At 42.7% G+C, this 25,300-nt stretch overlaps 1 protein-coding gene across 2 annotated transcripts in view; it reads left to right on the top strand.

Moving 5' to 3' along the window:
* The window catches only part of PARPBP (PARP1 binding protein), a 159,805-nt gene that overhangs the window by 66,702 nt on the left and 67,803 nt on the right, over window positions 1–25,300 (top strand). For both annotated transcript variants that reach the window (XM_053716978.1, XM_053716979.1), the window contains exons 7-9: window positions 14,864–15,044; window positions 17,137–17,315; window positions 17,539–17,620. In XM_053716978.1, the coding sequence (XP_053572953.1) occupies window positions 14,864–15,044; window positions 17,137–17,315; window positions 17,539–17,620 (442 nt within the window). The remainder of the gene's footprint in view (window positions 1–14,863; window positions 15,045–17,136; window positions 17,316–17,538; window positions 17,621–25,300) is intronic.

The raw sequence follows: 25,300 nt of genomic DNA, 5'->3' as shown, positions 1-25,300 counted from the left end.
TATGGTCTCGAGAATAATCTCTTCTCCCGATAAACATTTTGGAACTGAGAGCGATATTCAATACGCTCCAGGCATGGCCTCAACTAGCGGAGGCCAAATTCATCAGATTTCAGTCGGACAACATCATGACTGTAGCGTACATCAATCATCGGGGGGAACAAAGAGTTCCCTAGCGATGAAGGAAGTAACCAAGATCATCAAATGGGCGGAGGATCACTCCTGCCACCTATCTGCCATTCACATCCCAGGAGTAGACAACTGGGAGGCGGATTTCCTGAGTCGTCAGACTTTTCACCCGGGGGAGTGGGAACTCCACCCGGAGGTTTTTGCTCAGCTGACCCAGCTATGGGGCATTCCAGAATTGGATCTGATGGCGTCCCGTCAGAACACCAAACTTCCCCTTTACGGATCCAGGTCCAGAGACCCCGAGGCAGCATTGATAGATGCTCTAGTAGCGCCTTGGTCCTTCAGTCTAGCTTATGTCTTTCCACTGTTTCCTCTTCTCCCTCGGCTAGTAGCCAGAATCAAACAGGAGAAGGCTTCGGTAATTCTGATAGCGCCTGCGTGGCCACGCAGGACTTGGTATGCAGACCTAGTGGACATGTCATCGGTTCCACCATGGAAGCTGCCATCGAGGCAGGATCTTCTAATACAGGGTCCATTCAAGCATCCAAATCTAGTTTCTCTGCAACTGACTGCTTGGAGATTGAACGCTTAATTCTAGCTAAGCGTGGGTTCTCTGAATCAGTTATAGATACTCTGATCCAGGCCAGAAAGCCTGTCGCCAGGAAAATTTACCATAAGATATGGCGGAACTCTTTGTTGGTGTGAATCCAAGGGTTACTCGTGGAGTAAGATTAGGATTCCAAGGATATTGTCTTTTCTCCAAGAAGGATTGGAGAAAGGATTGTCAGCTAGTTCCTTAAAGGGACAGATATCTGCTCTGTCTATCCTGTTACACAAGCGTCTGGCAGCAGTACCAGGCATTCAGGCGTTTGCACAGGCTCTAGGGAGAATCAAGCCTGTCTATAAACCTGTGGCTCCTCCATGGAGTCTTAATTTAGTTCTTTCAGTTCTTCAAGGGGTTCCGTTTGAACCTTTACATTCCATAGATATTAAGTTACTATCTTGGAAAGGTGTTTTTTTTTTGTTTTTTTTGTAGCTATTTCTTCTGCTCGAAGAGTTTCAGAATGGTCTGCTTTGCAGTGTAATTCACCCTATCTTGTGTTCCATGCAGATAAGGTTGTTTTGCGTACCAAACCTGGTTTCCTTCCAAAAGTGGTTTCTAATAAGAATATTAACCAGGAAATCATTGTTCCTTCTCTGTGCCCTAATCCAGTTTCTAAGAAGGAACGACTGTTACCCAATCTTGATGTGGTTCGTGCTTTAAAATTCTATTTAAAAGCAACTAAAGATCTCAGAAGAACATCATCCTTGTTTGTTGTCTATTCTGGTAAGAGGAGAGGTCAAAAAGCGACTGCTACCTCTTTCCTTCTGGCTGAAAAGCATTATCCGATTGGTTTATGAGACTGCTGGACAGCAGCCTCCTGAACGAATTACCGCTCATTCTACCAGAGCTGTGGCTTCCACATGGGCTTTCAAGAATGAGGCTTCTGTTGAACAGATTTGTAAGGCAGCGACTTGGTCTTCACTGCATACTTTTGCCAAATTTTACAAATTCAATACTTTTGCTTCTTTGGAGGCTGTTTTTGGGAGACAGGTTTTGCAAGCAGTGGTGCCTTCCGTTTAGGTTACCTGACTTGTTCCCTCCCTTCATCCGTGTCCTAAAGCTTTGGTATTGGTATCCCACAAGTAAGGATGAATCCGTGGACTGGATACACCATGTAAGAGAACAGAATTTATGCTTACCTGATAAATTACTTTCTCTTACGGTGTATCCAGTCCACGGCCCGCCCTGGCAATTAAGTCAGGTTAAAATTTATTTCTCCAACATAGGTGTGTCCGGTCCACGGCGTCATCCTTACTTGTGGGATATTCTCCTCCCCAACAGGAAATGGCAAAGAGCCCAGCAAAGCTGGTCACATGATCCCTCCTAGGCTCCGCCTTCCCCAGTCATTCTCTTTGCCGTTGTACAGGCAACATCTCCACGGAGATGGCTTAGAGTTTTTTAGTGTTTAACTTTTGCTGCTTGAGGTATGACACATTCTAACAAGACGATGTAATGCTGGAAGCTGTCATTTTCCCTATGGGATCCGGTAAGCCATTTTTATTACAGAAAGAAAAAAAGGGCTTCACAAGGGCTTTTTAAGACTGTAGACATTTTCTGGGCTAAATCGATTTATATATAAACATATTTTATACTCCATAGCCTTGAGGAATTATTTTAATCTTGGGAATTATGTAAAATAACCGGCAGGCACTGTATTGGACACCTTATTCTCTAGGGGCTTTCCCTAATCATAGGCAGAGTCTCATTTTCGCGCCTCTATTGCGCACTTGTTTTTGAGAAGCATGACATGCAGATGCATGTGTGAGGAGCTCTGATACATAGAAAAGACCTTCTGAAGGCGTCATTTGGTATCGTATTCCCCTTTGGGCTTGGTTGGGTCTCAGCAAAGCAGATACCAGGGACTGTAAAGGGGTTAAATATAAAAACGGCTCCGGTTCCGTTATTTTAAGGGTTAAAGCTTCCAAATTTGGTGTGCAATACTTTTAAGGCTTTAAGACACTGTGGTGAAATTTTGGTGAATTTTGAACAATTCCTTCATACTTTTTCGCAATTGCAGTAATAAAGTGTGTTCAGTTTAAAATTTAAAGTGACAGTAACGGTTTATTTTAAAACGTTTTTTGTACTTTGTTATCAAGTTTTTGCCTGTTTAACATGTCTGAACTACCAGATAGACTGTGTTCTGAATGTGGGGAAGCCAAGGTTCCTTCTCATTTAAATAGATGTGATTTATGTGACACAACATTTAGAGAAAATGATGCCCAAGATGATTCCTCAAGTGAGGGGAGTAAGCATGGTACTGCATCATCCCCTCCTTCGTCTACACCAGTCTTGCCCACACAGGAGGCCCCTAGTACATCTAGCGCGCCAATACTCCTTACTATGCAACAATTAACGGCTGTAATGGATAATTCTATCAAAAACATTTTAGCCAAAATGCCCACTTATCAGCGAAAGCGCGACTGCTCTGTTTTAGAAAATACTGAAGAGCATGAGGACGCTGATGATATTGGTTCTGAAGGGCCCCTACACCAGTCTGAGGGGGCCAGGGAGGTTTTGTCTGAGGGAGAAATTTCAGATTCAGGGAAAATTTCTCAACAAGCTGAACCTGATGTGATTACATTTAAATTTAAATTGGAACATCTCCGCGCTCTGCTTAAGGAGGTGTTATCCACTCTGGATGATTGTGAGAATTTGGTCATTCCAGAGAAACTATGTAAAATGGACAAGTTCCTAGAGGTCCCGGGGCCCCCCGAAGCTTTTCCTATACCCAAGCGGGTGGCGGACATTGTAAATAAAGAATGGGAAAGGCCCGGTATACCTTTCGTCCCTCCCCCCATATTTAAAAAATTGTTTCCTATGGTCGACCCCAGAAAGGACTTATGGCAGACAGTCCCCAAGGTCGAGGGGGCGGTTTCTACTCTAAACAAACGCACCACTATACCCATAGAAGATAGTTGTGCTTTCAAAGATCCTATGGATAAAAAATTAGGTTTGCTTAAAAAGATGTTTGTTCAGCAAGGTTACCTTCTACAACCAATTTCATGCATTGTTCCTGTCACTACAGCAGCGTGTTTCTGGTTCGATGAGCTAGAAAAGGCGCTCAATAATAATTCTTCTTCTTATGAGGAGATTATGGACAGAATTCATGCTCTCAAATTGGCTAATTCTTTCACTCTAGACGCCACTTTGCAATTGGCTAGGTTAGCGGCGAAAAATTCTGGTTTTGCTATTGTGGCGCGCAGAGCGCTTTGGTTAAAATCTTGGTCAGCGGATGCGTCTTCCAAGAACAAATTGCTTAACATTCCTTTCAAGGGGAAAACGCTGTTTGGCCCTGACTTGAAAGAGATTATCTCTGATATCACTGGGGGCAAGGGCCACGCCCTTCCTCAGGATAGGTCTTTCAAGGCCAAAAATAAACCTAATTTTCGTCCCTTTCGCAGAAACGGACCAGCCCCAAGTGCTATGTCCTCTAAGCAAGAGGGTAATACTTCTCAAGCCAAGCCAGCCTGGAGACCAATGCAAGGCTGGAACAAAGGAAAGCAGGCCAAGAAACCTGCCACTGCTACCAAGACAGCATGAGATGTTGGCCCCCGATCCGGGACCGGATCTGGTGGGGGGCAGACTCTCTCTCTTCGCTCAGGCTTGGGCAAGAGATGTTCTGGATCCTTGGGCACCAGAAATAGTCTCCCAAGGTTATCTTCTGGAATTCAAGGGGCTTCCCCCAAGGGGGAGGTTCCACAGGTCTCAATTGTCTTCAGACCACATAAAAAGACAGGCATTCTTACATTGTGTAGAAGACCTGTTAAAAATGGGAGTGATTCATCCTGTTCCTTTAGGAGAACAAGGGATGGGGTTCTACTCCAATCTGTTCGTAGTTCCCAAAAAAGAGGGAACATTCAGACCAATCTTAGATCTCAAGATCCTAAACAAGTTTCTCAAGGTTCCATCGTTCAAAATGGAAACCATTCGAACAATTCTTCCTTCCATCCAGGAAGGTCAATTCATGACCACAGTGGATTTAAAGGATGCGTATCTACATATTCCTATCCACAAGGAACATCATCGGTTCCTAAGGTTCGCATTCCTGGACAAGCATTACCAGTTTGTGGCACTTCCGTTCGGATTAGCCACTGCTCCAAGGATTTTCACAAAGGTACTAGGGTCCCTTCTAACGGTGCTAAGACCAAGGGGCATTGCAGTAGTACCTTACTTGGACGACATTCTGATTCAAGCGTCGTCCCTTCCTCAAGCAAAGGCTCACACGGACATTGTCCTGGCCTTTCTCAGATCTCACGGGTGGAAAGTGAACGTAGAAAAAAGTTCTCTATCTCCGTCAACAAGGGTTCCCTTCTTGGGAACAATAATAGACTCCTTAGAAATGAGGATTTTTCTGACAGAGGCCAGAAAAACAAAACTTCTAAACTCTTGTCAAATACTTCATTCTGTTCCTCTTCCTTCCATAGCGCAGTGCATGGAAGTAATAGGTTTGATGGTAGCGGCAATGGACATAGTTCCTTTTGCGCGAATTCATCTAAGACCATTACAACTGTGCATGCTCAGTCAGTGGAATGGGGACTATACAGACTTGTCTCCGACGATACAAGTAGATCAGAGGACCAGAGATTCACTCCGTTGGTGGCTGTCCCTGGACAACCTGTCACAGGGGATGAGCTTCCGCAGACCAGAGTGGGTCATTGTCACGACCGACGCCAGTCTGGTGGGCTGGGGCGCGGTCTGGGGACCCCTGAAAGCTCAGGGTCTTTGGTCTCGGGAAGAATCTCTTCTCCCGATAAATATTCTGGAACTGAGAGCGATATTCAATGCTCTCAAGGCTTGGCCTCAGCTAGCAAAGGCCAAATTCATACGGTTTCAATCAGACAACATGACGACTGTTGCGTACATCAACCATCAGGGGGGAACAAGGAGTTCCCTGGCGATGGAAGAAGTGACCAAAATCATTCAATGGGCGGAGACTCACTCCTGCCACTTGTCTGCAATCCACATCCCAGGAGTGGAAAATTGGGAAGCGGATTTTCTGAGTCGTCAGACATTTCATCCGGGGGAGTGGGAACTCCATCCGGAAATCTTTGCCCAAATTACTCAACTGTGGGGCATTCCAGACATGGATCTGATGGCCTCTCGTCAGAACTTCAAGGTTCCTTGCTACGGGTCCAGATCCAGGGATCCCAAGGCGACTCTAGTAGATGCACTAGTAGCACCTTGGACCTTCAAACTAGCTTATGTATTCCCGCCGTTTCCTCTCATCCCCAGGCTGGTAGCCAGGATCAATCAGGAGAGGGCATCGGTGATCTTGATAGCTCCTGCGTGGCCACGCAGGACTTGGTATGCAGACCTGGTGAATATGTCATCGGTTCCACCATGGAAGCTACCTTTGAGACGAGACCTTCTTGTTCAAGGTCCGTTCGAACATCCGAATCTGGTCTCACTCCAACTGACTGCTTGGAGATTGAACGCTTGATCTTATCAAAGCGAGGGTTCTCAGATTCTGTCATTGATACTCTTGTTCAGGCCAGAAAGCCTGTAACTAGAAAAATTTACCACAAAAATATGGAAAAAATATATCTGTTGGTGTGAATCTAAACTATTCCCATGGCACAAGGTAAAAATTCCTAAGATTCTATCCTTTCTTCAAGAAGGTTTGGAGAAAGGATTATCTGCAAGTTCCTTGAAGGGACAGATTTCTGCCTTGTCTGTGTTACTTCACAAAAAGCTGGCAGCTGTGCCAGATGTTCAAGCCTTTGTTCAGGCTCTGGTTAGAATCAAGCCTGTTTACAAACCTTTGACTCCTCCTTGGAGTCTCAATTTAGTTCTTTCAGTTCTTCAGGGGGTTCCGTTTGAACCCTTACATTCCAGTTTCAAAGAAGGAACGTTTGTTGCACAATTTGGATGTTGTTCGTGCTCTAAAATTCTATTTAGATGCTACAAAGGATTTTAGACAAACATCTTCCTTGTTTGTTGTTTATTCTGGTAAAAGGAGAGGTCAATAAGCAACTTCTACCTCTCTCTCTTTTTGGATTAAAAGCATCATCAGATTGGCTTATGAGACTGCCGGACGGCAGCCTCCTGAAAGAATCACAGCTCATTCCACTAGGGCTGTGGCTTCCACATGGGCCTTCAAGAACGAGGCTTCTGTTGATCAGATATGTAAGGCAGCGACTTGGTCTTCACTGCACACTTTTACTAAATTTTACAAGTTTGATGCTTTTGCTTCTTCTGAGGCTATTTTTGGGAGAGAGGTTTTGCAAGCCGTGGTGCCTTCCATCTAGGTGACCTGATTTGCTCCCTCCCTTCATCCGTGTCCTAAAGCTTTGGTATTGGTTCCCACAAGTAAGGATGACGCCGTGGACCGGACACACCTATGTTGGAGAAAACAGAATTTGTTTACCTGATAAATTACTTTCTCCAACGGTGTGTCCGGTCCACGGCCCGCCCTGGTTTTTTAATCAGGTCTGATGATTTATTTTCTTTAACTACAGTCACCACGGTATCATATGGTTTCTCCTATGCAAATATTCCTCCTTTACGTCGGTCGAATGACTGGGGAAGGCAGAGCCTAGGAGGGATCATGTGACCAGCTTTGCTGGGCTCTTTGCCATTTCCTGTTGGGGAGGAGAATATCCCACAAGTAAGGATGACGCCGTGGACCGGACACACCGTTGGAGAAAGTAATTTATCAGGTAAACATAAATTCTGTTTTTTGTAAAACTACAGTCACCACTGCACCCTATGGTTTCTCCTTTTTCTCCTAACCGTCGGTCGAATGACTGGGGGGGGCGGAGCCTGAGGGGGAGCTATATGGACAGCTCTGCTGTGTGCTCTCTTTGCCACTTCCTGTAGGGAATGAGAATATCCCACAAGTAAGGATGAATCCATGGACTGGATACACCGTAAGAGAAAGTAATTTATCAGGTAAGCATAAATTCTGTTTTTGCTGTACCTTCCATGGTGGATGTTTTTCTTGTATTAGATTGGTCTACAGAGATTATTGCTAGGGAATGGGAGAAGCCTGGCATCCCTTTTTCTCCATAAGATGTTTCCTATTGCTGACTCTATCAAGGAGTCTTGGCAGACGGTTTCCAAGGTGGAAGGGGCAATTTCCACTTTGACTAAGACAACCACTATTCCCATAGTTGGAGGGGTTGCTCAAAAAGCTGTATGTACACAAGGGTTTACAATGTCAACCGGCGGTGTGTATTGCTACGGTCACTAGTGCGGCGGCGTACTGGTTTGATTCGTTGTCTGATTCTATTCAGACCGACACTCCCCTTAAAGAGATCCAGGACGGGATCAAGGCCCTTAAGTTGGCCGATTCTTTTATTACGGATGCTTCCCTTCAGGTTATCAAGCTGGAAACAGATTTCTGGTTTTGCCGTTCTGTCCTGCAAAGCTTTATGGTTTAAATCCTGGTCTGCGGTTGTTTCGTCTAAGCTTTTGGCGATTCCCTACAAGGGTAAGACCTTGTTTGGGCTGGGCTGGGCTTGGCTGAAATTATTTCTGACATTACAGGGTGTAACATATCTCAGCCTAATGTCACTATCCCTTTAAGACTTCCTTCTCTGACTGCTGCATTTGAGCAGTATTCACATTCAGCTTGCCTGCCTGATTAATCATTCATGCACCTGATTACCTCAGCCTCTTTTTAAGCCTTCTCAGGTCTACTGTGCTGGGCATTAACATTGAAGTTGTGATCCTGAACAACAGAGGTCTGTGACTGTTTCCTGTATGAATTTACCAACTATTTCAACCTACAGCATTTTCTATTCCAATGCCTAAAATCATCAAATCGCAAGTATCCAAATAATTCCATTTTCTGTTTCCTGGACACTGCTACTTAACAAACTCTGAACTTTATTATAAATCAAGCATACTTTTGGTTATCATCACTCTCTAATTACAACGGCATCCTACTCAGAACTTTATAACTATTTCTCTGCTACAAGTTGTCATTGCTGAAATATCCTGCTGCAAATATGTTAACATATTCTGAACTCTGCATCTATGTGTTCAATTAAAATCTTTCCTGTGATTATCCAATATATGTTCAAACAGTAATTGATGCCTTAAACTTAACTTTCACCTGTGCTGCTCTGCTAATTACTGACATACAGCTCTTTATAATATGTACTGTGAACCTGCAACAAACCAAGTTTGCATCTAAATGCACAAACAGTAATTAATGCCTAAACTTGCAGCTTGTCTAAGTACCTGTGCAGCTGTGCTTTAACTGACATACAGCTTTATATAATATTATGTACTGTGAACCTGCAACAATCCTTAGTTTGCATCTAAGTGTCAATCTTTTACCAGATTACTCTGAAGCCTGAACATTCCACTTTGCTATATTTTTCTCTCATTGAATCCTGCAGTTACTTCTATTAACTAACTATAAGTCACAGTGAACTCAGAATATATTGTATACAAATGTTGCACTCTCCATTTATTCTACAATAACTTCTAGCAACTATGAATCACAGAATATCATCTATCCACGTCCAGGATACTCTTCCCCGGGTCAGGGGTCGGTGTCTTCAAATCCCTACCACTGCCCCGAGGGTCTGTGTCCTGAGCGCATGTACACCGGATCGTGACACAGGGGGAAAGGGTCATTTCCTCCCTCAGGATAAGAGGAATAAGCAGAATGGACGTCAGAGTAATTTTCATTCCTTTCGAAACTTCAAAGGTAAGCCTTTCTTTTGCCAAGCAAGATCAGTCCAAACTTTCCTGGAAGACCAGCCAGTCTTGGAACAAGCGGAAACAATCTAAGAAGCCTGTTAATGACTCAGTCAGCATGAAGGGTCTCCTTTTTCGCTCAGGCCTGAGTTCGGGATGTTCCGGATCTCTGGGCAGTGGACATCGTGTCACAAGGATACAAACTGAAGTTCAATACCTTTCATCCCAGGGGCAGGTTTCTGCTCTCAAGAGTATCTGTAGACCAGATAAAGAGAGGCGTTCTTACACTGTGTTCGAGACCTTTCTGACATGGGAGTGATCCTGTTCCCATGCAAGAACAGGGTCTGGGATTTTACTCCAATTTGTTTGTGGTTCCCAAAAAAAGAGCGAACTTATTTAGACTATTGAGATCTAAAATTGGTCTGAACATGTTCCTCAGAGTACCGTCCTTCAAGATGGAAACTTTGTTCCATTCTTCCCTTGGTTCAAGAAGGTCAATTCATGACAAAAGTAGATTTAAAGGATGCGTACCTGCATGTTCCTTTCCACAGGGATCATCACAAGTTTCTGAGGTTCGCTTTTCTAGACAGTTCGTGGCTCTTCCATTTGGCCTTGCCACAGCTCCCAGAATGTTTTTAAAGGTCCTGGGATCCCTGTTGGCGGTGCTCTGGTTGCGGGGCATTGCAGTGGCGCCTTATCTGGACGACATTCTGGTTCAGGTGCCATTCTTTCAACAAGTGAACTCCCACACAGAGATGTTGTTATCCTTTCTGCGTTTTCACAGATGGATGGGGAATTTGAGAAAGAGTTCCTTAATTCCAGCTACAAGGGAAGTGTTCTTGGTAACCATAATAGATTCCCTCTCAATGAAAATTTTTCTGACAGAGGTCAGAAAATCAAAGATCTTCGACTCTTGTCTGACCCTTCAGTCCTCTCCTCGCCTGTCAGTGGCTCAATGTATGGAGGTTATCAGTTTGACGGTAGCTGCCATGGACATCATTCCGTTTGCCCGTTTCCACCTCAGACCTCTGAAGTTATGCATGCTCAGGCAATGGAACAGGGATTATGCTGATCAGTCTCCGATTACTTCTTGATCAGGTGACGAGATTCTTTTCTGTGGTGGTTGTCTCAGGAACATCTCTCCCCAGGGAACTTGCTTCCGCAGTCCCACCTGGGTGATTGTGACAACGGACAACAGCCTGCTGGGATGGGGAGCAGTCTGGGGCTCACTAAAGGCTCAGGGGACATGGATTTGTGAGGAGTCTGTTTCCCCATAAACATCCTAGAGCTGAAAGTAATCTTCAGTGCTCTTCTTCTGGCCTGGCCTCAGCTTCTGCTCGGTTTATCAGGTTCCAGTCGGACAACATAACTTCAGTGGTTTACATCAACCATCAGGGAGGAACTCGGTGTTCCTTGGCCATGACAGAGGTAACCAAGATTATTCAGTGGGCAGAGACCCCCCAAGGCAGAACAGTGCAATATCATTGCAGAAACTGTACTGTCTGCAGAAAGATCGGCAAGGACAGTAAGAAAAAAAAAAAAAGAGAAAATTGCCTGAACTTTTAATTTCTACCTGCAGGTGTCACACTTCCTCTATCACAGTGTAAATATTTACTACGTTCCTCTTTTCAATTTCCTCCCCCTTCCTCCTGAACTCCAATACGGTACAGAGTAACAGCACATTGCAGAAAAGGTATGTCAGGGCTTAACAAATGTATTCTAGGAGCCAACCAAAATACTTAGCAGACAGATAAACGTTCTTTAAATGTGTGCGTGTGTGTGTCTATATATGTGCTCACCTGTAGTCTGGCTATCGTGAGACAGCAGCAGTTTGTGCTCACCTGTAGTCTGGCTATCCTGAGACACTCACCTGAGACAGCTGCAGTAGGAGGCGGCTGCAGCAGGAGACGCTCTCGCCTGAGGCGGCTGCAGCAGGAGACGCTCTCGCCTGAGATTCAAACTTGATTCTCAAATAGGGACCGCCGGAGCTGGATCTCATTGCATCTCGACAGAATGCCAAGCTTCCGAGGTATGGGTCGAGGGATCCTCAGGCGGTACTGATAGCTGCTCTGGCGGTCCTTTGGAATTTCAGTCTAGCATACCTATTTCCGCCGTTCGCTCTCCTTCCTCGGGTCATTTCTCGAATTAAACAGGAGAGGGTGTCTGATCCTCATTGCACCGGTGTGGCCTCGCAGGATCCCATATGCAGACCTAGTGGAGATGTCATCTCTTCCACCTTAGAGACTTCCAATGAGGAAAGACCTTCTACTTCAAGGGCCCTTCCTTCACCCCAATCTAGTTTCTCTGAAGCTGACTGCTTGGAGAATAAACGTTTAATTTTATCTAAGCATGGTTTTTCTGAGTCAGTAATTGATGATTCATGATTCAGGCTTGTAAACCTGTTACCAGAAAGATTTACTATAAGATATGGCGTAGATATCTGTATTTGTTGTGAATCCAGAGGTTTCTCTTGGAGTAGAGTTTGAATTCCTAGGATTTTGTCTTTTCTCCAGGAGGGTCTGGAGAAGGGATTATCTGCTAGTGCCTTGAAGGGTCAAATATCCGCCTTGTCTATTTTGTTGCATAAACGTCTGGCGGATGTTCCAGACGTGCAATCTTTTTGTCAGAATCAGGCCTGTGTTCAAACGGGTTACTCCTCCCTGGAGTCTTAACCTTGTTCTTAAAGTTCTTCAGCAGGCTCCGTTTGAGCCTATGCATTCCTTAGATATTAAGATGTTATCTTGGAAAGTTTCTTGTTGCAATTTCTCTCGGCGTTGCAGTGTGAATCCCCTTATCTTATTTTTAATTCTGATAAGGTAGTTCTGCGTACTAAGTTGGGCTTTCTTCCTAAAGTATTTTCGGATAGGAACATTGATCAAGAAATTGTTGTTCCTCCTTTGTGTCCTAAAACTTCTTCTCATAAGGAGTGTATGCTGCACAACCTAGATGTGGTGCGTGCGTTGAAATTCTATTTACAGGCGACTAAGGATTTTCGCCAGTCTTCGGCTCTGTTTGTTGTTTTCTCTGGGAAACGTAAGGGTCATAAAGCTACGGCTACTTCTCTCTTTGTTGCTGAAGAGTATAATTCGCTTGGCCTATGAAACTGCTGGACAGCAGCCTCCTGAAAGTCACGGCTCATTCTACGGGAGCTGCGAGATTTGGTCCTCTCTACACACTTTTTAAAAAATTCTATAAATGTGATACTTTTGCCTTGGCTGAGGCTTCTTTTGGGAGAGAGGTTCTTCAAGCAGTGGTGCCTTCCGTTTAGGTTCCCGGTCTTGTCCCTCCCTTATCATCTGTGTCCTCTAGCTTGGGTATTGATTCCCAATAGTAATTAGAGATGATCCGTGGACTCAGTGTCAAGAAAGAAATACATTTTTATCAGGTACTATCTTTACAAGGGTAAGACCTTGTTTTTTGTCTTTTCTCCAGGAAGGTCTGGAGAAGGGTTTATCTGCTAGTTTCCTAAAGGGTCGAATTTCGGCTCTATCCTTTCGTTTCATAGGATGGTATAAAAACTCACATAATTAAATATAGCTGGTCTGGTAGCTCAGCAAACGTCTAGCAGGTGTACCAGATGTACAATCCTTTTGTCAGGCCTTGGTAAGAATCAGGCCTGTGTTCCAACCAGTTCCTCCTCCATGGGGTCTTAATCTAGTTCTCAATGTTCGTCAAGGGACTCGGTTTGAGCCTATGCATTCCTTAGATCACAACTTGCTATCTTGGAAAGTTCTTTTTCTGGTTGCTATTTCTCTGCGCAATGAGTCTCCGAACTCTCGGCACTACAATGCGAATCACCATACCTTATTTTCCGCTCAGATAAGATTGTGCTTGGAACATTAGGTTTTCTTCCTACAGTCGTTCAGTTGAGAACATTAACTAAGAAGTTGTTCCTTCCTTGTGTTCTAATCCTCCTTCCCTGGAGTGACTTCTTCACAATTTAGTTGTGGTTCGGGCCCTGAAGTTTTTATCTTCAGGCGACTAAGGACTTTCATAAGTCCTCTTCTTTGTGATAGTTTTTTCTGGCAGATGTAGGTCAGAAACCTACGGTTTCTTCTCTTTCTTTGTGGATGAAGAGTATCATATGTCTCGCATATGAGACTACTGGGCAGCACCCTCCTGAGAGGGTTACGGCTCATTTCACTAGGGCCGTGGCTTCCTCATGGGCATTCAAAGATGATGCTTCTGTTGAGCGGTTTGCAAGGCTGCAACTTGGTCCTCTCTTCACACTTTTTCCAAATTTCACAAATTTGATACTTTTGCCTTTACTGAGGCTGTTTTTGGGAAGGAAAGTTCTTCAAGCAGTGGTGCCTTCCATTTAGGTTCCCTGTCTTGTCTCTCCCTTCTCATCCGTGTACTATATCTTTGGTATTGTATCCCACAAGTAAGGATGAAATCCGTGGACTCATCGTATCTTGAAAAAGAAAAGGAAATTTATGCTTACCTGATAAATGTATTTATTTTTCGATACGATGAGTACACGGCCCGCCCTGTTCTATTGAGACAGGTTTTTAATTTTTTGTTCAACTTCAGACACCGCTGCACCTTGGCTTTTCCTTTCTCTTCCTAACTTCGGGCGAATGACTGAGTTGGGAGGGATGGGAGGAGCTATTTATACAGTTCTGCTGTGGTGCTCTTTGCCTCCTCCTGCTGACCAGGAGGCGATATCCCACAAGTAAGGATGAAATCTGTGGACTCATCATATCGAAAAAGAAAAAAATTTATCAGGTAAGCATAAATTTCCTTTTTTTTAAAGCGGCAATATGGTCAGCCTACCCTAAAGACATATTTTTATTTTTTTTAAATTAATAAAGATTAGGCTTGTCCCACACTCCCTAGATGTACAAAGAGGTGTTATAAAGGATAGGAAAGTCAAAATTAAAAGTACATGCTCTATCTAAATCATGCAAGTTTAAGACTCTTAAATTCACTTCTATTTTCAAATGTATTTTGTTCTCTTGGTATCCTTTGTTGATGTTTTGTAGCGCTGCGGAATCTGTTGGCGCTCTACAAATAACCAATAATAATAATAATAAAAAGACTATGCACATATCCTATACTAGTGGGAACTAGCTGCTGATTGGTGCCTACACAGATTTGTCTCTTGTGATTGGCTAACTATATGTATCCATTTGTTTAAAATGTGTATGTTTTATCCAAATCATGAAATAACATTTTTTTACTGTCCCTTTTTAATATCCCTATAGTAGTTTGTAAAGAAACATTCAAATGCTGTGGAGAACTTTACATTCAAACAAACAGATATGCACCCATAAGTCAATATTGCTCATGATGTATTACTGACTGTCCCTTTTTAAAAACAGACTCCCCATATGCCTATGAAATGCTTTACAAGACCACTTTTTTAAATACGCTACATTATTTTATTCTAGCAGATTTACTGTGTGTGCTAAAAGCAATTAGTTCTTCGTAATATAATGTGTCGTCTCTGTTCAAGTCCTTGTATGATTTGTTTTTCAGAGCTACTGCAGAGCTGATAGTGACAACAATCAAGATGCACCTGGTAAAAGGAAGAGGCAGTGGGGATCCAGTTAGTGAAGCTGCAGAAGACGTTGCGCAAGATTTGAATTTAAGATTTCATAACCACATTAATTCTAATGAGATTAAGAGTGGGAGCACAGCAGGCATCAGCCCAGCACGGGTATATATTTTGTTTTATTTTATGCATTTCTTGGGACAATAGGTAGTAGTGGATAATTTTTTTTATTTAATTGCATGCTTAACGGGATATGAAACCCAGAAAATGTTTCTTTTGTGATTCAGACAGAGCATATCATTTAAAAAAAAAAAAAAAAAAAAGTATAGCTCCCTAAGTAGGTATCTGGAGCTCTTGCAAACAGATAACGTTCTTCCAAAACTGCTGCCATATAGTGCTGCAGGAATAAAACGGCTCCAAAGCATATGTCCCTGCTTTTCAACAAAAGGTACCAAGAGAACAAAGAAAATTGATGATAGAAGTAAATTAGAAAGTTATTTAAAGTTGCATGCTCTGAATTATGTCACCAAAATTCCCAGGGGTGAATGGGTTAATCAGCTGTTAAAGGTAATATTTGCTGTAGCATAGGGATTACCCTCCCAACTGACGCCTACTACTGGCCACCACCATCTTAGGTACTGGCAGCCAATATGCAGGGTTTTTGTTTTGTGGTGTTTTTTTTCTTTTCCTTATTTCCTGCATGTTTAGGGATCCCTCCCATGCCAGTAACATTTTTATGCCTTTTTTTTTCTGTAGTGTAGGACCCCCCCCTCCCACCCACCATGCAAAAAAATTGGTAATTTAAAAAAATAAAAAATCTGTAGGGTAGGACCCCCCCCCCCCCAACCGAGAACACCATTTCTGTAGTTCAGGGACTCATTCCGCACCCCCCTCCAGAGATGAGCAGAACCACCTTCCTTCTCTCCCACCGGCTACAATGCTTAATTGATACAGTGTGACTCTGTATCATAAGGTCATCTGGCTTCATATGGTAAAGGAGCACAATCAGTGCTTCCTTACTTTATGACAGTAGATATCTTCTTCCCCCAGCTGCAGTCTCTGCTGTCAAAGCTGACAACAGGGACCACAAGATGTGCCACAGTGCTGGACGTAGCTACTATGTCAACACAGTAGGCTGGACAAACTGATGTGGTGCCTACATGTTTTTGGCTCAAGGGATTCATTTCAATTTTCTGGTTTGATTACATTAATTTGCCCATTAGTCAGAAAAACCCAGACTTGCAAACTCTTAAATGCTAAAATTGACTTTGAAAAAGCATCAATCAGATAGTGTTACCACTCAGGGATAAGTAGTTAGCCTTTCTAATGTCTCCTCCAGAGTAGCAGTGAACTACTAGGAGATTGTTGTACACCTCTGGTGAGCCAATGGCAAGAAGCATATTTGTGTTGTCACCAATGATTAGTTAGCTTAAAATAGCACAATGTTGCTCCTGAGAACGACATGAGAAGTAAACTGAAAAGTCATTTAAAATGGCATGCTCTTACTGAATTTTTTTACTTAAATGTGTTTTTTTTTTTTTTTTTTTTTTTTTTAGATAGTTTTAGTGGGTAGAATGTCACAAATGACTTATGGTGTTAGACCAAGGAGTCGGTCATGTCGTGCCTAATTTACCACTGTATGCCGTTGCAGCATATGGCATCCTTTTGTACAGTGGAAGTGTCAAAGAAAAAGGAAATACTTTTTTTTTTTTTTTTTTTTCTTATGACCTAGTCACATTTGAACTAAATTTTACCTCCGATTTAAAAAAAAAAAAAAAATATATATATATTTATTAAATTATTCGGACACCTCCTACTATTAAAAGAACATGAACATCAAAATTTGAATTTTCTATATTCAGAGGATGCAAATCGTTGTTCTTAATGATTTCTTTGAACAGCATATCTAGATAAGTGCATTTGTCTTGGGCACTATTTAGCAGTAAATGTTATGCTGAAAAGTGTGCACTATACAACAATGTATACCTAGATAGCATTTTGGATTCTAAAAGAAGGAAGTCAATGGAAGAGTTGAGTTTTCAGTATTTTCTGGTTATGCATTTGGAACCTGTTTTTCTAAATACTCTAAAACGATGTTTTTTTCTGGCAATTAGCTGCATTTGTAATTGAATTTTCCTAATTCATTTTCCAGATTTGAGAAATAAAAAGTTCCTACACTTACAACCCTTTATTTTTTATTTTTCTCAGCCAACTGGTATAAGAATTTTGAGTAATGGACTGTTTTATTTATTTGTAGCCTAGAATCCATGCCATAAACCGTGGTACTGCTTTGTGTGGTAGAGAAACCATCAAATCATTTTTAAAACTGTTGGATGAGGAAGCTGCCAATATTCCCAGCAAGAAGACAGAATTGTTATGTGCTGATGAAGAAAATAGTGCAGTCTTTGGAGCACTTTCTCTTATGACACTTTTTAGGTACATTTTCCCGGTTGTTTTTCTGTCACACTGTCTCTATTTTCACTTTTGCTTTTCTTTGCTCCTCTAACCTTCTTGCCCTTTGCTCCTTTAACCTTCTTGCCCTTTGCTCCTTCCCCAATTAAGGAACTACAAAACTTTCTTTTCAAATCTCTGAAATGTTAGTTTTAATACTTAATGCAATGCACCCATTTACACATTTTATTTTCACTTCTTTGCAAAGGTCTCCTGAGCCATGCAGTGGGTCATCCCCCAAACCACTCAATCAACGTATTCAAAAATGTCCAGCCAATAATAAGCCTAAGGTGATGATGATTAAATAATCTTACCTGATATATGTATTTCTTTCATACAGGTGGTGAGAGTCCACAATCCATTACTCCTATGAATTATTCTTCACATACTTTGCTTTATATTACTCTTGTCCTTTTTATAGGTTTGTTACTTTTATATAATGTGATTTTATTTAAAAACTTCAAAAAAATGTAAAGCACAATATAGCTTTGAACCACTTCTGTTAGAGTTCAAGAATATGTGAACTCCAAGATGGCGGTGCCCAGTATAAAAATGTGTAGCATTAGATATTGGCACCTTTTTTAAAAAGTCATAATAAAGTGCAGCTAAGAGCCGCAGGCACAGGAGGAAAAGCATTAGGATGTTGTGTAGTACTCATAATATTAAAGGGACATAAAAACCCTATTTCTCTTGTTAAGTGTGTTCAGTCCACGGGTCATCCATTACTTATGGGATATACTCTCCTTCCCAACAGGAAGTTGCAAGAGGATCACCCAAGCAGAGCTGCTATATAGCTCCTCCCCTCACATGTCATATCCAGTCATTCTCTTGCAACCCTCAACAAAGAAGGAGGTCGCGGGAGGAGCTGGAGTTTTTACTTAATTATTCTTCAATCAAAAGTTTATTTTAAATGGCACCGGAGTGTGCTGTTTTTCTATCTCAGGCAGTATTTGGAAGAAGAAACTGCCTGCGTTTTCTATGATCTTAGCAGGCGTAACTAAGATCCACTGGCTGTTCTCGACATTCTGAGGAGTGGGGTAACTTCAGAAAATGGGAATAGCATGCGGGGTCCCCTGCAAATGAGGTATGTGCAGTACAATATTTTCTGGGAATGGAATTGACTTAGAAAACACTGCTGTTACCCGTATGATGTAAGTACAGCCTTAAATGCAGTAGTAGTGACTGGTATCAGGCTGATAAATGTATGCACAGTAGAGTTATTTTCTAGGGATTTGAATTTGACTGAGAAAATACTGTTAATACTGAAATAATGCTTAAGCCTTATCTGCAGTGGAAGCGACTGGTAGCAGGCTTAGTGATAACTTTGCATGACATTAAAAAAAGTTTGTTTTTAAAACGTTTACTGGCATGTTATTCGTTTTGTGAGGTACTTTGGTGATAAATCCTTTTGGGCATGATTTTTTTCCACATGGCTAACGTATTTTTCTGCATAGAAACCGTTATATCAGGTCTCCCACTGTTGTAAATGAGTGGGAGGGACCTTTTTTAGCGCCTTGTTGCGCAGTTAAAATTCTAGCACAGTCTTCCTGCTTCTTCCTCCTTGATCCAGGACGTCTCTAGAGAGCTCAGGGGTCTTAAAAATTCGTTTTTGAGGGAGGTAATCAGTCACAGCAGACCTGTGACAGTGTGTTAGACTGTGATAAAAGCGTTAAATCTTAATTTGATATCCGTTTTTGGGTACTGAGGGGTTAATCATCCTTTCTCCAACATAGGTGTGTCCGGTCCACGGCGTCATCCTTACTTGTGGGATATTCTCTTCCCCAACAGGAAATGGCAAAGAGCCCAGCAAAGCTGGTCACATGATCCCTCCTAGGCTCCGCCTTCCCCAGTCATTCTCTTTGCCGTTGTACAGGCAACATCTCCACGGAGATGGCTTAGAGTTTTTTGGTGTTTAAATGTAGTTTTTATTCTTCAATCAAGAGTTTGTTATTTTAAAATAGTGCTGGTATGTACTATTTACTTTGAAACAGAAAAGAGATGAAGATTTCTGTTTGTAAGAGGAAAATGATTTTAGCAACCGTTACTAAAATCGATGGCTGTTTCCACACAGGACTGTTGAGAGGAATTAACTTCAGTTGGGGGAAACAGTGAGCAGACTTTTGCTGCTTGAGGTATGACACATTTCTAACAAGACTTGGTAATGCTGGAAGCTGTCATTTTCCCTATGGGATCCGGTAAGCCATTTTTATTAAATAAGAATAAAGGGCTTCACAAGGGCTTTAAAGACTGGTAGACATTTTTCTGGGCTAAAACGATTGATTTATAAGCATTTTTAATAGTTTATAGCTTTGAGGAGTTATTTTATTCTTGGGAATTATGTTGAATAACCGGCAGGCACTGTATTGGACACCTTTTTCTCTGGGGGCCTTCTCTAATCATAGGCAGAGCCTCATTTTCGCGCCACTAATGCGCAGTTGTTTTTGGGAAGCAAGGCATGCAGATGCATGTGTGAGGAGCTCAGATACATAGAAAAAGCTTACTGAAGGCGTCATTTGGTATCGTATTCCCCTCTGGGCTTGGTTGGGTCTCAGCAAAGCAGATACCAGGGACTGTAAAGGGGTTAAATATAAAAACGGCTCCGGTTCCGTTATTTTAAGAGTTAAAGCTTTCAAATTTGGTGTGCAATACTTTTAAGGCTTTAAGACACTGTGGTGAAATTTTGGTGAATTTTGAACAATTCCTTCATACTTTTTCACATATTCAGTAATAAAGTGTGTTCAGTTTAAAATTTAAAGTGACAGTAACGGTTTTATTTTAAAATGTTTTTTGTACTTTATCAAGTTTATGCCTGTTTAACATGTCTGAACTATCAGATAGACTATGTTCTGTATGTGAGGAAGCCAAGGTTCCTTCTCATTTAAATAGATGTGATGTATGTGACAAAAAATTTAGAGAAAATGATGTCCAAGATGATTCCTCAAGTGAGGGGAGTAAGCATGGTACTGCATCATCCCCTCCTTTGTCTACGCCAGTCTTGCCCACACAGGAGGCCCCTAGTACATCTAGTGTGCCAATACTCCTTACTATGCAACAATTAACGGCTGTAATGGATAATTCTATCAAACATTTTAGCCAAAATGCCCACTTATCAGCGAAAGCGCGACTGCTCTGTTTTAGAAAATACTGAAGAGCATGAGGACGCTGATGATAATGGTTCTGACATGCCCCTACACCAGTCTGAGGGGGCCAGGGAGGTTTTGTCTGAGGGAGAAATTTCAGATTCAGGGAAAATTTCTCAACAAGCTGAACCTGATGTGATTACATTCAAATTTAAATTGGAACATCTCCGCGCTCTGCTTAAGGAGGTGTTATCTACTCTGGATGATTTTGACAATTTGGTCATTCCAGAGAAATTATGTAAGATGGACAAGTTCCTAGAGGTCCCGGGGCCCCCCGAAGCTTTTCCTATACCCAAGCGGGTGGCGGACATTGTAAACAAAGAATGGGAAAGGTCCGGCATACCTTTTGTCCCTCCCCCTATATTTAAGAAATTGTTTCCTATGGTCGACCCCAGAAAGGACTTATGGCAGACAGTCCCCAAGGTCGAGGGGGTGGTTTCTACTCTAAACAAACGCACTACTATCCCTATAGAAGATAGTTGTGCTTTCAAAGATCCTATGGATAAAAAATTAGAGGGTTTGCTTAAAAAGATGTTTGTTCAGCAAGGTTACCTTCTACAACCAATTTCATGCATTGTTCCTGTCACTACAGCAGCGTGTTTCTGGTTCGATGAACTAGAAAAGTCGCTCAATAAAGATTCTTCTTATGAGGAGATTTTGGACAGAATTCATGCTCTTAAATTGGCTAACTCTTTTACTTTAGACGCCACTTTGCAATTGGCTAGATTAGCGGCGAAAAATTCGGGGTTTGCTATCGTGGCGCGCAGAGCGCTTTGGCTAAAATCTTGGTCAGCGGATGCGTCTTCCAAGAACAAATTGCTTAACATACCTTTCAAGGGGAAAACGCTGTTTGGCCCTGACTTGAAAGAGATTATATCAGATATCACTGGGGGTAAGGGCCACGCCCTTCCTCAGGATAGGTCTTTTAAGGCTAAAAATAAACCAAATTTTCGTCCCTTTCGCAGAAACGGACCAGCCCCAAGTTCTACATCCCCTAAGCAAGAGGGTAATACTTCTCAAACCAAGCCAGCCTGGAGGCCAATGCAAGGCTGGAACAAAGGTAAGCAGGCCAAGAAACCTGCCACTGCTACCAAGACAGCATGAGATGTTGGCCCCCGATCCGGTACCGGATCTGGTGGGGGGCAGACTTTCTCTCTTCGCTCAGGCTTGGGCAAGAGATGTTCTGGATCCTTGGGCGCTAGAAATAGTCTCCCAAGGTTATCTTCTGGAATTCAAGGAGCTACCCCTAAGGGGGAGGTTCCACAGGTCTCAATTGTCTTCAGACCACATAAAAAGACAGGCATTCTTACATTGTGTAGAAGACCTGTTAAAAATGGGAGTGATTCATCCTGTTCCATTAGGAGAACAAGGGATGGGATTCTACTCCAATCTGTACATAGTTCCCAAAAAAGAGGGAACATTCAGACCAATCTTAGATCTCAAGATCCTAAACAAATTTCTCAAGGTTCCATCGTTCAAAATGGAAACCATTCGGACAATTCTTCCTACCATCCAGGAAGGTCAATTCATGACCACGGTGGATTTAAAGGATGCGTATCTACATATTCCTATCCACAAGGAACATCATCGGTTCCTAAGGTTCGCCTTTCTGGACAAGCATTACCAGTTTGTGGCACTTCCATTCGGATTAGCCACTGCTCCAAGAATTTTCACAAAGGTACTAGGGTCCCTTCTAGCGGTGCTACGACCAAGGGGCATTGCAGTAGTACCTTACTTGGACGACATACTGATTCAAGCGTCGTCCCTACCACAAGCAAAGGCTCATACGGACATTGTCCTGGCCTTTCTCAGATCTCACGGGTGGAAAGTGAACGTAGAAAAAAGTTCTCTATCTCCGTCGACAAGGGTTCCCTTCTTGGGAACAATAATAGACTCCTTAGAAATGAGGATTTTTCTGACAGAGGCCAGAAAATCAAAACTTCTAAGCTCTTGTCAAGTACTTCATTCTGTTCTTCTTCCTTCCATAGCGCAGTGCATGAAAGTAATAGGTTTGATGGTCGCGGCAATGGACATAGTTCCTTTTGCGCGAATTCATCTGAGACCATTACAACTGTGCATGCTCAGTCAGTGGAATGGGGATTATACAGACTTGTCTCCGACGATACAAGTAGATCAGAGGACCAGAGATTCACTCCGTTGGTGGCTGACCCTGGACAACCTGTCACAGGGGATGAGCTTCCGCAGACCAGAGTGGGTCATTGTCACGACCGACGCCAGTCTGGTGGGCTGGGGCGCGGTCTGGGAACCCCTGAAAGCTCAGGGTCTTTGGTCTCGGGAAGAATCTCTTCTCCCGATAAATATTCTGGAACCGAGAGCGATATTCAATGCTCTCAAGGCTTGGCCTCAGCTAGCAAAGGCCAAATTCATACGGTTTCAATCAGACAACATGACGACTGTTGCGTATATCAACCATCAGGGGGGAACAAGGAGTTCCCTGGCGATGGAAGAAGTGACCAAAATCATTCAATGGGCGGAGACTCACTCCTGCCACTTGTCTGCAATCCACATCCCAGGAGTGGAAAATTGGGAAGCGGATTTTCTGAGTCGTCAGACATTACATCCGGGGGAGTGGGAACTCCATCCGGAAATCTTTGCCCAAATAACTCGATTGTGGGGCATTCCAGACATGGATCTGATGGCCTCTCGTCAGAACTTCAAGGTTCCTTGCTACGGGTCCAGATCCAGGGATCCCAAGGCGACTCTAGTAGATGCACTAGTAGCACCTTGGACCTTCAACCTAGCTTATGTATTCCCACCGTTTCCTCTCATCCCCAGGCTGGTAGCCAGGATCAATCAGGAGAGGGCATCGGTGATCTTGATAGCTCCTGCGTGGCCACGCAGGATTTGGTATGCAGACCTGGTGAATATGTCATCTGCTCCACCATGGAAGCTACCTTTGAGACAGGACCTTCTTGTTCAAGGTCCGTTCGAACATCCGAATCTGGCCTCACTCCAACTGACTGCTTGGAGATTGAACGCTTGATTTTATCAAAGCGAGGGTTCTCAGATTCTGTCATTGATACTCTTGTTCAGGCCAGAAAGCCTGTAACTAGAAAAATCTACCATAAAATATGGAAAAAATATATCTGTTGGTGTGAATCTAAACTATTCCCATGGAACAAGATAAAAATTCCTAAGATTCTATCCTTTCTTCAAGAAGGTTTGGAGAAAGGATTATCTGCAAGTTCTTTGAAGGGACAGATTTCTGCTTTATCTGTTTTACTTCACAAAAAGCTGGCGGCTGTGCCAGATGTTCAAGCTTTTGTTCAGGCTCTGGTTAGAATCAAGCCTGTTTACAAACCTTTGACTCCTCCTTGGAGTCTCAATTTAGTTCTTTCAGTTCTTCAGGGGGTTCCGTTTGAACCCCTACATTCCGTTGATATCAAGTTATTATCTTGGAAAGTTTTGTTTTTGGTTGCAATTTCTTCTGCTAGAAGAGTTTCAGAGTTATCTGCTCTGCAGTGTTCTCCTCCTTATCTGGTGTTCCATGCAGATAAGGTGGTTTTGCGTACTAAACCTGGTTTTCTTCCAAAAGTTGTTTCTAACAAAAACATTAACCAGGAGATAGTCGTTCCTTCTTTGTGTCCGAATCCAGTTTCAAAGAAGGAACGTTTGTTGCACAATTTGGATGTAGTTCGTGCTCTAAAATTCTATTTAGATGCTACAAAGGATTTCAGACAAACATCTTCCTTGTTTGTTGTTTATTCTGGTAAAAGGAGAGGTCAAAAAGCAACTTCTACCTCTCTCTCTTTTTGGCTTAAAAGCATCATTAGATTGGCTTATGAGACTGCCGGACGGCAGCCTCCTGAAAGAATCACAGCTCATTCCACTAGGGCCGTGGCTTCCACATGGGCCTTCAAGAACGAGGCTTCTGTTGATCAGATATGTAAGGCAGCGACTTGGTCTTCACTGCACACTTTTACTAAATTTTACAAATTTGATACTTTTGCTTCTTCGGAGGCTATTTTTGGGAGAAAGGTTTTGCAAGCCGTGGTGCCTTCCATCTAGGTGACCTGATTTGCTCCCTCCCATCATCCGTGTCCTAAAGCTTTGGTATTGGTTCCCACAAGTAAGGATGACGCCGTGGACCGGACACACCTATGTTGGAGAAAACAGAATTTATGTTTACCTGATAAATTACTTTCTCCAACGGTGTGTCCGGTCCACGGCCCGCCCTGGTTTTTTTAATCAGGTCTGATGATTTATTTTCTTTAACTACAGTCACCACGGTATCATATGATTTCTCCTATGCAAATATTCCTCCTTTACGTCGGTCGAATGACTGGGGAAGGCGGAGCCTAGGAGGGATCATGTGACCAGCTTTGCTGGGCTCTTTGCCATTTCCTGTTGGGGAAGAGAATATCCCACAAGTAAGGATGACGCCGTGGACCGGACACACCGTTGGAGAAAGTAATTTATCAGGTAAACATAAATTCTGTTTTTGCTAATGGGTGCAATCCTCTGCTAATTAATACATTTAAAGAATTGTTGACTATAACTGAATTAGTTCTTTGTTATTCAACTGTGTTTTTTAAAAGCGCTGCAGCGTTTTTTATATTGCTTGTAAACTTATTGAAAGTAATTTCCAAGCTTGCTAGCTTCATTGCTAGTCTGTTTAAACATATCTGATACAGAGGAATCTGCTTGTTCATTATGTTTAAAAGCCGATGTGGAGCCCAATAGAAATATGTGTAACAATTGTATTGATATTACTTTGAATAAAAGTCAATCTGTACCGATAAAGAAATTATCACCAGACAACGAGGGGGAAGTTATGCCGTCTAACTCTCCTCACGTGTCAGTACCTTC

The sequence above is a fragment of the Bombina bombina genome, chromosome 6, assembly GCF_027579735.1.
Source record: "Bombina bombina isolate aBomBom1 chromosome 6, aBomBom1.pri, whole genome shotgun sequence".
NCBI classification, from domain to species: domain Eukaryota; kingdom Metazoa; phylum Chordata; class Amphibia; order Anura; family Bombinatoridae; genus Bombina; species Bombina bombina.
This window is presented reverse-complemented; position numbering and strand designations above follow the sequence as displayed.